General features: G+C 41.3%; 1 protein-coding gene across 3 annotated transcripts in view; it reads left to right on the forward strand.

Annotated features, from left to right (window-relative positions):
• The window catches only part of LOC118225570 (lethal(3)malignant brain tumor-like protein 4), an 87,199-nt gene that overhangs the window by 40,618 nt on the left and 31,429 nt on the right, over nt 1–15,152 (forward strand). For all 3 annotated transcript variants that reach the window (XM_035414124.1, XM_035414122.1, XM_035414125.1), the window contains 2 exons: nt 10,767–10,940; nt 12,148–12,315. In XM_035414124.1, the coding sequence (XP_035270015.1) occupies nt 10,767–10,940; nt 12,148–12,315 (342 nt within the window). The remainder of the gene's footprint in view (nt 1–10,766; nt 10,941–12,147; nt 12,316–15,152) is intronic.

Raw genomic sequence — 15,152 nt, forward strand, 5'->3', positions numbered from 1 at the left:
TTTTCATGTCTCATCTGTTAGTGTGAAAATGCAAGGATGACTACTTGGATTAGACAGCCTGTCACAGCGATATTAAATATAAAAACAATTTTCCTCGATGCACTTGTTTCAATGTAATCTTCAACTGTGCATGTTCTGCAAGTTGCCTCTATCATGCATTGATTAACAATAAGTTGTTAATATGCAAGAGAACTCCCTGGATTACAGCAAGTTCTCACTGTAGGTAATTTATTTTCAATTTAAGTGGCAGCCGTGACAGTTTGTAAGGCCATACGACAGCAGTCTGGTAGTGTTTCAGCTTGCTGTGGCATACAGTGGCCTGAATTTACTCTAAATTTGCCCTTAACTTGCAATTAATTGAGTTATATCTTCACCAATTAACCGTTTGTACAGAAAACTAAATAAAAAAAATTAAAAAACATTTTTACACATGTACATTGAACCTAGGCCACAGCTCATAAAACGTATTTCGACAACAGGTAGCCTACAGTGTGTTTCCCTTTACACAGCCAGGTCACATCATGTTGTTTACGGAAAAAGGCATTATTCAGAGGATTAGGAATGATCGTGATCAATGCTGAACGATCCTGAGAAGCTCTCTGTGGTGCTGTTACAGAGCAGTCATATTCCCTGGCTTGTTAAATTTAAATTAGCATTGAGCAGTCTTGATGTCCGTTTAAACCCTTAATGCTCAATGGCCATGAAATTAGGCGCCAGCGTACAACAGTAACATTGTCTTAAATTATTGCTTGTATCGGTCATTGTTTCAAGGATCAGAGTTATAACCCATACACAGTTCGACTCTTCACACTTTGATACATAAAACCTGGTCTCCATCAGTAAAACCACTAGAGGTAACAAAATAAATAATTAGGCAGTCCCACCTCCCAAAGGAGGGCTGAAATTGGCACCCCAGGTTGATGATTATGATATTTTATAATCCAAAAAATGTCTGCAACAAGACAAACGGTTGCTAATCCTTCTCTACTGGGAATTACGTAAACAAATTACCCCCTGAGCCAAAGCAAATGAATCCACTTTTTGTACATATGCTAGGAAAAGTCAATGCCTTATTTTCCACTGTGTTAAATGCCTTTTCAGGAGCACCTGAAAACAGGCATTTCTGTATAAATAAATACAATTTGTTTTTTTTGTTTTTTCCAGAATAAATATGTCCTGCATGTTTACTGAGTGAGGCCATCACAAGATCAGGGGATTTGGTCATTTTGGTACAGTACAACTGTGTATGTACTGTATGTTGTTTATGATGGGGTTTATTTAAAACAGGGGGATCCTTATAAAAAGCCCTGGGTTTCAAGGGGTTAATATGGGTCTGTTAAACCTGCTTTGGTATTGATAAGCAGATGACAACTAAGCAAGTTCAAAATGTGGACGACGTCAGTTTAGATAGTGTGATATTTATTTCTGTGATATGTCTGGGTAATTACCCCTTTCCCTCTCATCAAAGAAATCATTTATTGTGCCCTTCATATAACACAGAATATGATTCGGGTCTCAATTTCTTTTTATTTATTTCTGCTCCCCGCACCTCATCAAAGAGGCTGCTCATTAATCTGGCCTCTCATTTTATCAAAGAGGTAATCACAAACTGAATTGAGAAAGAGCCAAGGCTTCTGTACAGACTGCAGGATCAGATTATTCAGACTTATTTCAGAGACTCGGATTTTATGTGCACCATGATTGAAGAAGTGGGACACCCTGAACTTAATTATCGTATCATTTACATTCCTTTTGCATGAATTTGCACCATATTAACATAGAATTCAGTTTTATTTGCAACTGTTGGAGAGAGATTTTTTTCTCTTCTATAATAGCTGAACACATGTCTATTTACCAATGCTTGCATGCCATTTCCAGAATTATTTTCACTTGTGGGAACATTTATTTAATTTAAACTTCTGCCATTATTCTTTACGGGACTTTAATTACATCTTATTGTTTTCTAGCCTAAGGCCGGTTTTAAGGAAGAGCTGACACAGCTAAGGGTGATACGTAATAAAACCATGCATAGACATAGCTTTTTAATTTTGAATGCATTATAATAAATGTTATGTGCTGAAATGTGCTTACGCACAACTGGACAATTTTGGCTTCAGGCCTTCAATCATTTTATTTTTATTTAGTGTGGTAATTCAGATCTCATTTGTGTGTATGTGTGTGTGTGCACAATAAAAGATCATTTTCAAAATCTCATCTAAATAATCTGATCAAGATATCCAATATAATCCGCCTTTCAGGGAAAATAATTAGATTTAATCAGATTATGTCATCACAATGGAGATGCAAGTGGTTGGGGATTATTTTCTACATGATTGCTTAACTTGCAGACACTTCCTTTCCATGGAAATAAAGGTGTGCCCACACCTGTAGGAAGAGGAGTAGCTTTGGACAGAGACCAACATGAAATGACAGGTCACAGAGGCAAAATTTTAGGAAAGTAGTTGTTTTTCCATTGGGAAAATAGCCGTGCAGTTTTAATGTTTGGGTGTGCAGAAATGTGCTTGGCTGAGGTTAAGTTGAAGTTGTTTTTGGACAGTGATGTTTTGTAGATGAATTGGGATATTCATGTTGTCCACTCTGTTGTTTCCTTTTGTTTCAACTTTTTGTTTCAACCAGAGTTCCATTGTGTATAGTTCTGTTTGCTGGAGTTGAGAAAAGACCCTTGGAGAGGTTTATTTAGATTGATTCGGCGTCCTACTGATTACAGATTAATTGTATTTATAGCCATTCCTCTTGTATTGAGGATACCATTCTTGAGGTTGCCGCATTCTCTTTCTCCAGTAATGCCGCGTGGTCTTTTGGCATTTGGCTATGGAAACTCTCGATGCTGTCCATTTTTTATTTCAGTTGGATAGAGATCAAACCGGAGAGAACCGACTCCCACCAGAATGTGGTTGTTTTCACTGCCGAATGAAATATATTGTGAAATATATTTAGTTGGCGTTCGACAGTTTCAAGCCCGCGTCCAATATATATGACAGGCACCCTATTGAGTTACTCACTTATGTGGTGTGCAAAGTAAATCTGTCATATATTCCAGAGTGGGAATTGAGTTGTATTTGAAGAGCCCTCTCCTCGCATTACTGTAATATAACTTCACTAAAAGCACATCACTCCCAAATAAGGCTTCAGATGGCATTAGTAATGAAATGAGTCTATTTATGATAAGTGTGTATGTGCATTTTGTAAATGTCTTGCTGGCTCTTAAATGAAAATACCTACTGTATAGTAGCTGCATTTCGACTGCAATGGTGTGTTAGGAACAGTGGTGGTATAAAAATTATTTAGATGTATGTAGATGTTATACATTTCAGCATTTAGCATTTAGCAGTTGGTCTTATGCAGAGTGACATGAACAGATAACATTTTTACATGTAATACATTTATGCAGCTGAATATTTTACCAAAGCACTGCAGCACGGGGTCAGCTCTATGTTCCCTCAGTGGAATTTCCCTGCCAGTTTTTTTCCTGTCTTATTTTAGTGTATGTGTGTGTGTACATATATTTGCATGTATGTATTTCTGGCATGACAACCATAATTTGTCCACACACAAACTCACACACACACACACACTCCTACACAAACCTATTGTGTGTAACAATTAAATATGCACACACAGACATAAACACACGCCTGCGAATGAACAACACACACTCGCATCTCTCTCTCCCCCAATCTCTCTCTTTCTCTCTCCCCCATCTCTCTCTCACTCTCTCTCGCAACCTATTTGGGGAATGCATTTGGTGGCCTTTTCACAGTTTCCAAATCATACAGCCACCTTTTATCCATTTTGTATCCCTCTGCTTTGAAGCACATTGTGTGTGCGTAGGTGTGTGTGTGTGTGTGTGCGTGCGCGCATTAGAGTTGTGAAAGTAAGAAAAATGTGTACATGCAATACTAAAATAAGGCGGAAAAAATTGGTAGGGTTATCCATTGAGGGAACATAGGGCTGGGGGAAAGTAGGGCTCTAAATTGGTGAAATTGCACTGAGGGAACATAGGGCTGAGGGAAAGTAGGGCTCTCAATTGGTGAAATTGCACTGAAGGAGCATAGGGCTGAGGGACAGTAGGGCTCTAAATTGGTGAAATTGCACTGAGGGAACACAGGGCTGGGGGAATGTAGGTATGCTCCCCTAGAACTCTGGCCCAGCTGGAAGTCAAACCGACAAGCCCAGTAAAGTTACCAGTCCAGTTCCCTAACTATTATACTGCACGACTTTTGTTCATATACCTAACATAAGGAAAATTACTTTCACAATATCCTTTTTTGACATACTATGCAAAGGTTGTTTCATTTAATCTTAAAACCTTATCACAGCGTTTGAAGTTAGCTTTCTTATTTGTTTCTCCTAAAGGTTAAGAACTGTTACAAATTGCGCTGCCTGCTGGTACAATTGGTTGCAGTTGCTTTGTAATTCCACACCCGGCTGACTTAAGGTTCATTTGGCCTTAGTCATTTGGTTTTTTTGTAATTATTGGATACAACTGTGTAATTTTACAATCCCTTTAAGGCAAACGCTAACTCACAAAAATAATGTGTGTTTTTTTGGTTTAAATAACTACTCTTTTGTATTTTGCCAGTTGTGTTGGGAATATTACCAGTGTTAACAGACGTAGTGTCTATTCATTTTTTTGATGGCGCTTACTCTTTGACCCCTTGATCTCCAACCAAGATAATCCTATCTGAAGAGGTGGCAGACTCAGCCAGCTGGTATTCCTGCTGTGGGTGTTGATTTATTCCCTGTTGGCGTGCTCTCATGTATGACCTGTTTTCTATAGAAGGCCACTGTGCTTTTTGTACCCACAACTGTACATCTGGTTTTATATTACGGCCCTTACTAAACTGGAAATGAATTCATATTGACCTATGAGGAATCCTCTCGAGAATTTAAAGCCGTCTACATTCTGCCTATTCAGTTAGTGCAGTAAATCGGGAGGTCTCATAAATCTTAGCAAACTTCTCCACCCGCTAATCTTTTTTTTATTGCTGTTTGTGCATTTTCACAGTGAAGTAAATAGCAGATTTAAGTGAATAATGGCTAGACTTTTTTAAAGTCAATAATGGCTGGTTATATTACCTGAGAAAGTGTTCTGAATCCAGGAACAGATAAGGTAAAACACGGTAATTGTGTGGCAAAAAAGTCATGTTACTATCAAAGGGGGTAACTTGCTAATACTTTCGGATTCTGCAAAGACTTGCACCACAATGCAAAGCAAAATAAAATGCGTCAAAATTTAATCTTTGCCAACCCCGTGAGCCTGTTTCTGTTGTGTTGAAGAAATGCCTTTTTAAATGAGGCCGAGTGCAGATTTCAAAATGACTGCTTCTGGGGATGCAGATGGAATTTTTATGAATAGTATAGTGTGGAGGTATAGGGCTCCGTAATGTGGTGACTGTTAGCCTTACGGGATAATGAAGGGCTGGGTGCTTTTTTTTCAAAGGCAAACAGGGAAAGCCTGGCTTGGTATGCTGAGCAAAGTATTTATATGCAGTGTGGTTAAGTTGTCTTTGTGCTGACTCTGCTACTTAGTGCCACACAAAACAAACCCTTTGTGTGTGTGCGGTCTATGCGCTCACACTGACATAGTGAACATAGTAAGTAGCGTACTAGTATGTGTTAACAAATTCTATAAACTGCTTAATGAAGGAATATGTTCTGCGACCTTTAGCTTGTAGTTTAGGAAGACATATGTCCTATTATAATTATAATATAATATTTATAATTATTTATAATTATAATATTTTTACATTTTAACTTTTGAAAACAACCGCATGTGTACAGTAAGTTTCAACAGTGCAGTATTTAATTGGACTTAAAGAAGTGAATGCCTGTTGAAAGTGTGCTACAGTATGTACAGTAAATTTTTTTAAATGTTGCAACCCGCTTCAGTCACTCCAATGACACATCAATGGGCCCCAGTCTTCAGTTTGTGTAGTACTGGTCTAGACTGATCCAAAGTGGCATAATGTTTGTGGTCCAGCGGGCTGGTCGAATCAGAGCCATGCCAGTACCCGCTGTGACCTGTAGTACCGGAGCATCGCATAAGAGTCCTCAGTTAGCGATATCTCAGTTAGCAGGCTACCCTGTACCTCTACACATAGTGGCCACTCCTCTGATTCATTTAATGACCAATATCTTCCTGTCTGCACCAGCTGTACAGTATCTGTGGGCACTCAGCTGATGGATTTTAGAATTGTTTAGCCCCCCCCCCCCCCCCCTTAATTCCTAGATTGAAGGAGGATATTTTTGGTATGGGATAGGTCTACAGTTGCACCTGTAATTTCTGTTGGGAGAAGACAATGGGGGAAGTGCTTTTAAATTCTGATATCTTAAATTAATTCCCTGTCTTGAAGGCTGTTACCATTCTTGCTGCAATTCAAAAATTGTAAGAATAAAGAACCAAGGTGAAGTGGTACTCAATTTTAAAAGCACAGAATTTTGGTTTTCTTTGCCTTTGCGACAGTGTGAAAGCAGTATGAAATCGGCGTGATGTTTTTTAAGGTTTGTGAGGAGCGAGGGGAGACAGATTTCCGGGCCTGTAATTGGCTGTGAAGACGTGTGGCTCTGGCTGCCTGGTCTGCAGCTGGCTGTTCTTCCCGTCCTCTTCCTCTGACAGCTGTAAGCGCTCGCTCACAGGTCCGCTCTGTCCTCTGCCCTCCACCCTTTTCCCTCGCCTGTAATTGCCGACTATTTGTAGCAATCACGCTTGCTTCTTTGCTGCCAATTTCGCGTGGGAAGCCTTTCACTGTCAGGAGTGCAAACTGCCCTGCCTGCCGCTTTCGCCCCGGGAGGGATTGTTTCTTTATGGCTGGACCGCAACAGCGGAGCCAGCCCTACAAATGCAAATGTCTGTGACTGAGTGACTGAGTGATGAAGTTACACCATTGGTCGGCCGAGTTATGAAGTTACGCCATTGGTCGGCCGGTCCAGCCATATACTAGGTTTTGACCTGGTCTTGTTCAAAGCAATGTTCAAAATGGCTGCAGGTACTGGGCTTATTAATTGCGTGAAAATGGACAGCGTTATTTAAATGTGCTTTCCTATTGCTTGCATCTGTTTGACTGTATAAAAAAAACATGGAATGATTAGTTCACGGATGTTTTAAGTGTCTGGCCCTTCATTTTGTCATCACTGAGTGGGCAGTGTCCGAATAAACAGAACATGGTTGGTTAAAATGTGGTCAGGGTTTACCTGCAGCTTCAACTAAATAATGAACAAGACGAAATGTGACAAAACACTGTGAACTTAAGTATTCACGTCAGTTGTATCCGAGAAACATAACAGCAAGGTTTTTTTTTTTTTTTTGTTGCTTCAAATGAAATATTACAACAATAAACAGTATTGGAACAAATAATACAGGATGATAACATCCATGATTTATGGACAAGAGTTCATATAGTATTATCAGGAATGTTTTGTATGCAAAGGGCAAATCCTTTGTGTTTCGGCTTTGGTCTTGGTGGCTGATTGCATCTGTGGCAGGCCACATTTGACCCCTGGCCTGCTAGTTGAATCGTCCTGATATATGCTTTTCTATTTATTATGGCGGACTCTTGGTTTATACTACTAATCAGGTGCTCAATGTGGTCTGTCCTCTTAAGTAGTCTTATAGTATAATAGTTTCACAGCTCAGGTCAGATCAGTCCTCACCACTGGCTTCTTGCCTGTTTTATAGTCTGCTCGTTATTCAGGGCACAGAGGATGGGAAATGATGATCTGTTGAAGTTCTGGCTGCCCCTATGTAGAGAGGCTATCTAGCAACACTCCAGTCAAAAATTGTTTCCAGAACCGATACTTAAAATGCAATACGTGCTGGTTTGTAACCTGCAAAGTAATGCGTCATCTTGACATTTCCAATTGTGGCCTTGGCTTTGAATGGCTGTATGATGCCCAACTATTATGTTTGCCAGGGATTTGAACACACGATGTTTTCGAAGATTAGAGATATGCTTTTCCTTTGTGCAGGTCTTTCTCTTTTATGTACGCTTAAAAGAACGTAAAAGCATTCTAACAGGCCTCCAACACAGTCCCCCTTTGATTAATTCTACGCTGTTATTCATAGGAAGTCAAGAGTGCAGTTTAGCTTGACAGGTAATGGAAAACTTTTCGCTATTTTGAAGGCTTTTGTTAAATAAGCACAAGTGAAATAAACGGAAGTCGTGACGTATGATAAACTGGCTTTGTGCAGTGGACAATGAAGTGTCATCTTTTTACATCATGTTATGTTATTTTTAAAGACAATGTCCATGCCTAATGCACTTCTTTGTATTAAAGAAAGGGCGTAATAATTCCTGATTCTATATAACATTCTGGATTTATTCATAGTTGTAAACAAAGGTCCAAGTTCTGTGTACTGAATGAAGGAGAAACACATGCAGATGAAATGAGAGACCTTATTGAAATGCTTCCACATATTGTACATATTGTATACACTCCTGGGCAAAAAAAAATGGGCCAAGCCCAAAATGGCAAAAAATTAAGCTTTTAATGGTCTTAACAACAAATCATTGGTCAGAAAATTAGCAAGAATTAAACAAATGCAATCCTGAGACCTCCTGTGCCACCAATTGCTCGCTTACTTTTGCTGCGGTTAACTGTTTGGGGAAAAGCTAGAAACAGGGAAATTCACTTATACAGTAGACAAATTAACATAATGTCAAATAAAAGAGTCATGTTTTGTATTTGGTTGCATATCATTTGCATAGCATGACTTCCTGATGTCTGTGACCTATCAACATCATCAGAGTCTGGATATCTTATTTTCAGGTCTGAATAAAACATCAATACTTTGCCTGAACAAGATGAGTGAACATTTATTTAATAGGCAGAACAGGTAAGCGCTGAAAGGTTTCTCTAACCCTGAGCGTGGAGCACGCTCGGTGAATCATCTGCAGTCGTGCGTTCGCTCGCGGCGCCATATGCTCAGCTACGCGCCGTGGCGACAGAGCGCAAAGGGCACGGGAGGCGGGGTGTCCTTCCAAAGGAACAAGGAGCGGGGACCAGATGGTCCCCCAGATGTGAGTGAGTTTAGTTCCATAAGCGGAGAGCGCTCCGTCCTTCAAAGGTTCCACACCTAATGGATTTGGTTTTTATTTTTATTTTATGTTGTGGTGTTGGGGGGGGGGGGGGGGGGGCGGGGGGGTTAAAGTGGCATGGATTCAGTGCTTCTTTATTTAAATCCATTTCACACATCGGTTGCCCTTTTCTTTCAGGTCCAGTACTGATTTTGCAGCATTGCCATGGCTTTAATTGTAATTTATCCTCGTGTATAAGCCTTTCTTAGGGGGCCTTTTTACCTCATGAAATCCTCCGACTGCAGCTTGGGGTCTGACTATTTTATGTCATCCTAAGCCCTTCCGTGCCCGTGGAATATTGTGAATCATATGGAAAAGGGATACAAAGATGGCATTACTGCATTTTCCTCCCTCAAATAAGGTTCTTGCAAGCAGTGTATTTAATGCGTCTTGAGCTGTGAAAGGGCAACATTCTACCACTGTGAATGTGACATTTGTCAAGGGATAGAATGTGGTTGGCTAATATCTTGGTCACATGAATAAATTTCTCTTGTCAGCAGGCATATTAAATGTTTAGCTCTGCTCTCGCGCATAAAGTTATACTTTGTGTTCCTGATGGTCGGTTTCGGTACTTAATGAAATCCTGTTATGGGGAAAGGAGGTCTTAATGCAATTGAGCAGTTTCATAATTTAGTTGTTTAATCGTTTTTCCTTGTTATATTGCCTAGTGCCAAAACAATGTCCTTGCTTAACCTTTCTCAAAGGAACTATTCATTTGCCAGACTGCCATTAGATGTGTGAATTTATTACATGTGTAGAGGAGGGTTTCTTTGAGGAATATTTCAGAAAAAAGCAGACAATCAGTTATATTCTTATTAATGCAAAACCAACAAAAGGCTAGGTTGCGCTACATGTAACCGCAGGTAACAGAGCCTTTCCCAAAGAGAGTTCCAAAGCATCTCTTTCATGTACTGCGTTTTGGAAAATGTCAGAGTAAGATATTGATGAGATGAATGCTTAAGGCTGCGTTCACACCAGACAAGCTTTATCGGCTTGAATACACGAGACGCACTACCTATCTTGATTTGATGAAGCCGACTCTGAAAAAGGCACAGGAGGCGTCTTTTTTTACTGTTGCTATGCAACCGCACTCTGCTCCTGCCAATCACTTACGTAATGTATTTAACGGCATTAGCTAACTAATTTCTCTGGAAATAGCTCGCCATCTACGTCCACATGGCACTAATTTGTCGCCGTGCCTTGGACCACTTATTTTTGCCCCGCAGTCACGATTTGTGAAATCGTACAACTTCGTCTGGGCAGAAACTGTCACGACCAACTTCTCTTCCATCTTCTGTATTTCTTCTGTGGAAGATAACGGCAGAATCTAGGCCCACCTCTATTTTAATTCAACTGGGCTGCAGAGAAAAGAATTACATTGACGTTGAACTTGTTTTTTTCTTGGAGTGCTTAAAAACAGTAGGATCATTTTCAGCATCATGCGCACCTAAGAACAACGAGGTGCCCGAGGTGGATGACCGTCAGGTGCCTGCTTGCGCAAAAGCAGCGTAGAAATGCTTCAGCCATTGAAAATAATTCTACAAAAAGGCGCCCCCATCTGTTGAAGTGCGTCCGGTGTGAACGCATCCTAACTAACGCGTGTGTTTCCCCCCCCCACCGGTAGCTTCTCCCGCCAGCCTAACGCGCTCGTGTGCTAATGTCCCGCAGTGCCTTCGGCTGTCCCTACTCGGACATGAACATGAAGAAGGAGGTGACGTTCCCGGACCGGCTCGGGGGGGAGAAGCAGATCACCTTCGTCCCCGTGCACTTCGTGCAGAAGACCAGGCGCCTGAGCGCCGGGGACGAAGGCCAAAAGCCCGAGGACCCTCACGTGGAAACAAGGTGCGAGAGACGCGCCCGTCGGCCGCGGAGCCGGCGTATTTACATCACGAAACTAACCGCGCGCGCACCGAGAGGCCCCGGCTGACTGTCACGGCTTGGCTGGGAAGCGCATTCTCCTCCAGGCTCTTTCATCCAGCAGAGGTCTTCTGCTCACTCTCACCTCAGGGGCAGCACAGTTTGCAGCAGCTGGTGGAGCTGGCCGAGATAAGTGCATTAGGCATTTCCCAGAATGCACTGAATCCTCAGTCTGTGCAGCTGAAAGCTTAAACCCAGTGCCAGTGTCTGAAAGGATATGCCAACGGCCAGGGGCCAGGAATTCTCTTTTTGCAGTGGGTGTTAAGGCATCTGACTCAGAATTAGGGCATGGAAACATAGAAATAATAGAATAAACTACGACAAAATTCATTGCGTAACTCCCAAATCTACCCTATTAATCCAATCGGATTAATAACAGACTCCTGCTTTAGCACCTCAGTCAAAACCCAATTTTCAGAGATGAGATTTTCAAAAAATGTTTTTGTTTTTTATCAGCAAGCCTCGGTTTTCATTTTCTCTTTTTAATCTGCAAAAGAAAGGCAAACATATATGCCCTGTCTGAGAGAAATATAGATTCTAAATTGTGGCCATGTTTTCACAAATATGAGTTGAGACTTGTTCTGCTAAATGTTGACTCAGCACTCCAGACCTGCTTATTCAAGGCTCAGAATGATATGATAAAATTGCATTTGCCTCCTCTGCTCAGACTAGTTGGTGGCTGCCTTGGAGAGCAGTCAAAGGCAATCAGTGGTGTGATGAATGTTTTTCATATACGTTTCCTTAGGGGGACAGTTGTGCTCTACTACAGCATCTATCACTGCAGCCTTTATTTTATTGCAGTACAGCATTACAACGGGCTATCCTTTAGAAATGTACACAGAAAAATGCTGCCTTTTGTTATTCAGCAAAACAAATAATCTCTTCTGCTCTGTATGCACCTGTGCATGAATTACTTTAATCCATTTTAAAGAATGCAGTGTTTCCTCTGATAGCACTTAGGTTAATGAGTGTGCTGCATGTAGAGTCTGATATTCCAAACTCTAAAATATAAAATATAACTCTAAAGCTGGTATCTGTGCTTTGTCTACTCAGTTATTTGGCACAATCATGAATAAATCCATTTCCTGCCCTGTGTTGACTTCCTGAACGTCTATCCTGGTTGATTTCCCAGAGCCATGCTGTCGGGCTACGAAGGCGCAAGCCGTCTGAGGGGACGGTACGCCTCGAACCCGCGACCTCCTGGATACACGCTGGTGAAGAGGGAGCACAGGGACGAACTTTACGCTCAGGAACAGAAACCGCCCGCTCCGACTGGGAAGAGGGGCCGACCGCCGGGCAGGTAGGCCCAAATCCCCTCTGAAACCCTGCCTCTTTCTGAAAAGGGCACAGCCGTCACTGCTGGACTTAAAGCTAGCATGTGCATGCCCCTGTGGAAGTAGCGGCCCTTAGTTAGCTGGTGATTGTTTCTGGCATTTTGGATGTTTGGGTGGTTTTTGAGGGCAGATGGGAGTGTAGTTGTTGGTAAGAGCTAAGCCAGAAATCCTGAAAATGGCTTCCCTATTAGTGTGGAACTTTTAGCGTGGCTGACCAGTTAGCCCAATAAACATGCCTGTTTATCCCATAGAGAATGTTTGGCAGATGTCTGGATGAATTCATGCATCTCTCTTTCTATTAAATCTTTGCTATTTGGAGGAGGGCAGACAAACTCAAACTTACCTTGCTTACTAACCTTCCTCTGTATAATCCTTGGTGAAAAGCTTCCTAGTGAAGAGTTAGGCTGGAAGACAGAATAGCATGACACTAAATGCAATTTCATAAATAACACGTTACAAATAATAGGGAGGTTAACCCCTTAAAATCCACTTAAACCCAGGGCTTTTTGTAAGAATTTTCATTTTAAACACTCCAAAAATATATAAGGTACTCTCATTACCTTCAGTCTGTCTCAGAAAACATACAGAACATTTCAATTCTGAAAAACAACAAAGAAATCCAAAAATGGTTTTGTGTTTAATGACAAAAGCAGATTTCTTTTTTGCATTAGTGCGACGAGTCGGCACTAATGCACTTTACAACGGCATATGGGCTGTAATGCTGCACCGTAAATCAATGACAGATAAATGCAATAATTTTATACAATGTTATTGTTAGACGTCGGCATCTAATTTCATGGCTATTGGGCTTTAAGGACTGAAATTGCATATGCCGTCCTACAGATGCTAGAAGCAGATGCACAGCAAAATGCTAAATTGTGTACTGTGTTAAATACTATGTCATTTTGAGGCATTGAGTATTGGTGTAAATCTAGAAGGCAGTATGAGTTCTCATTGGCTGTGGTAGAAAAAAGTTTGATTTAAAATTGCTGCTTGTTTAAGCTTTTGAGGCTGAGCTTTTGGTATTTGGCGTTTCCTTTTTTAATTTTATCTTTGGCAGCGTCTCTTAACTGGAGGATGCATCCAGGGCTGGAGTTTATCCAGTTAGACTGAGAGGCAGGGACACTAAAAATACAGAGAGGAGATTTTGCAGAGCTCTGCCTTTTTGCATGGTTTGAAGTATGTTTATAGCAACGACTGAGTTTAAGTCTGTTTATAGCAATTAGTGGGTTGACCTGCACATCTCTCGGGCGAGTGGTGTCTACGAACTCGTTTATTGTAGCTCATCACAGAGAAACCTGGGTATTGTGCCTCAGGAAGAAGGTTTTTTTGTTGTTGTTTTTTTTCGGTTGCGTGTTGCCTGCAGCTTTGCTCTTCCCAACGCGCTGGTGCTCCAGAGAGGGATGTGTCGGGCACCCGGCTTTCAGCACCGTCCAGAGCGTTTGGCTTTATCGCGACTGTGCGCCATGCACCGAGGCCGGGGCCAAACCCCCCACGGGCCGGCCAACGCTGTCTGGAATCAAGCGGTCAACCTCGACGGGCTCGCCGCGGACTCGCCAATCAGCCGCAACGCTGCAGGGCTCCTGTAATTAAAGCTGCTTAGAGAACGCGGGGCCCGCCATAAATCGCTTTTTCAGCCTAGTCTGAAATTGTGCTGCGGCTGACTGCCTGTTTCAGGAAGGAGTGCTGCGGGTGACTGTCACCTGAGGAGATCATTTTGCAAGTCATGATTTTTCATATTGCAAAGGCAGCCCTAGAGAGGACAAACTGCACTGCTTTCTGCAGCTCTCTGCAGTTTATTTTGAATACAGTGTGCATTCTGGCCAATTACTTTCTTATGCTCTTTGAAATAGGTATGAATGTCTTTGACATTTAACCTTTTAAGGTGTAAGAGCATAGATATGTGATTAGAATGTTCTAAATTGAAAATTCTGTTGCTAATGTAACACTCACTCCTGCTAATTGAAAGCAATGGAGATTTAGAACACTGACTTAATGTTTACTATTTAAAATGAAACAACTGCAGTGATCACAGTGAATCCCTTATAACATAATCAGGAATCAAATTTGTCCATCAAAATGACTGCCCTACTTCACTGTACTTCACTAGCATTCCTCAAAAGAATGTAGAATTTAGAGCTTTAAGCATTATTAAGGAGGTTGGTTTATAGTTGTTTTGGTTTCTGTCATTTAACATAAACAGAGGAGTCCCATAAGAACAGCATTCACTGTAAGGTCACTTCTGTTAAAGCCAAGGGCTTGAAATCATTAGCATTATTCCTGCTGGCCAAGCTGAATTCCTTTTTGTTTTAATCTCACATAGTTTGGGGAAACCTATGACCATAGCCAGGGCTGCCCAACCCTGTTCCTGCAGATATACCTATTCTGTAGGTTTTCACTGCAACCCTAACGAGGCACATCTCTTTCAACTTGTATTCTAAGACTTTCATAATGGGAGTTAATGAGAGAGAGCCTTGTGCTGTGATTTGGTTTCTAAAGTAATTCTCCCAGCCCTGTGTGCTTGATGGCCAGGCACTTTTTTAATAAGAAGTGATGAAGCAATTTTTGGCTGGAAAAATAATTTCCAAACCCTGTTTCTTTCCACAATGCAGCGGGTGTAAATGGTTATTTTTTTAATATTCAACACACAAAAGCCATTCTTAACACACAAATATGTTTTCAACACCCCTTTTTATACGTGTCTCAAAGTGCTTTGTGTTGTGTGGGAGTGAGGATGGGAGGTGTGCTTTTTATTGAGGATGAAGGCTTTCTGGTAAATTTCTAAACAGAAGCGTATGCTCGT

The sequence above is a fragment of the Anguilla anguilla genome, chromosome 4, assembly GCF_013347855.1.
Source record: "Anguilla anguilla isolate fAngAng1 chromosome 4, fAngAng1.pri, whole genome shotgun sequence".
In the NCBI taxonomy this organism is placed as follows: Eukaryota; Metazoa; Chordata; class Actinopteri; order Anguilliformes; family Anguillidae; genus Anguilla; species Anguilla anguilla.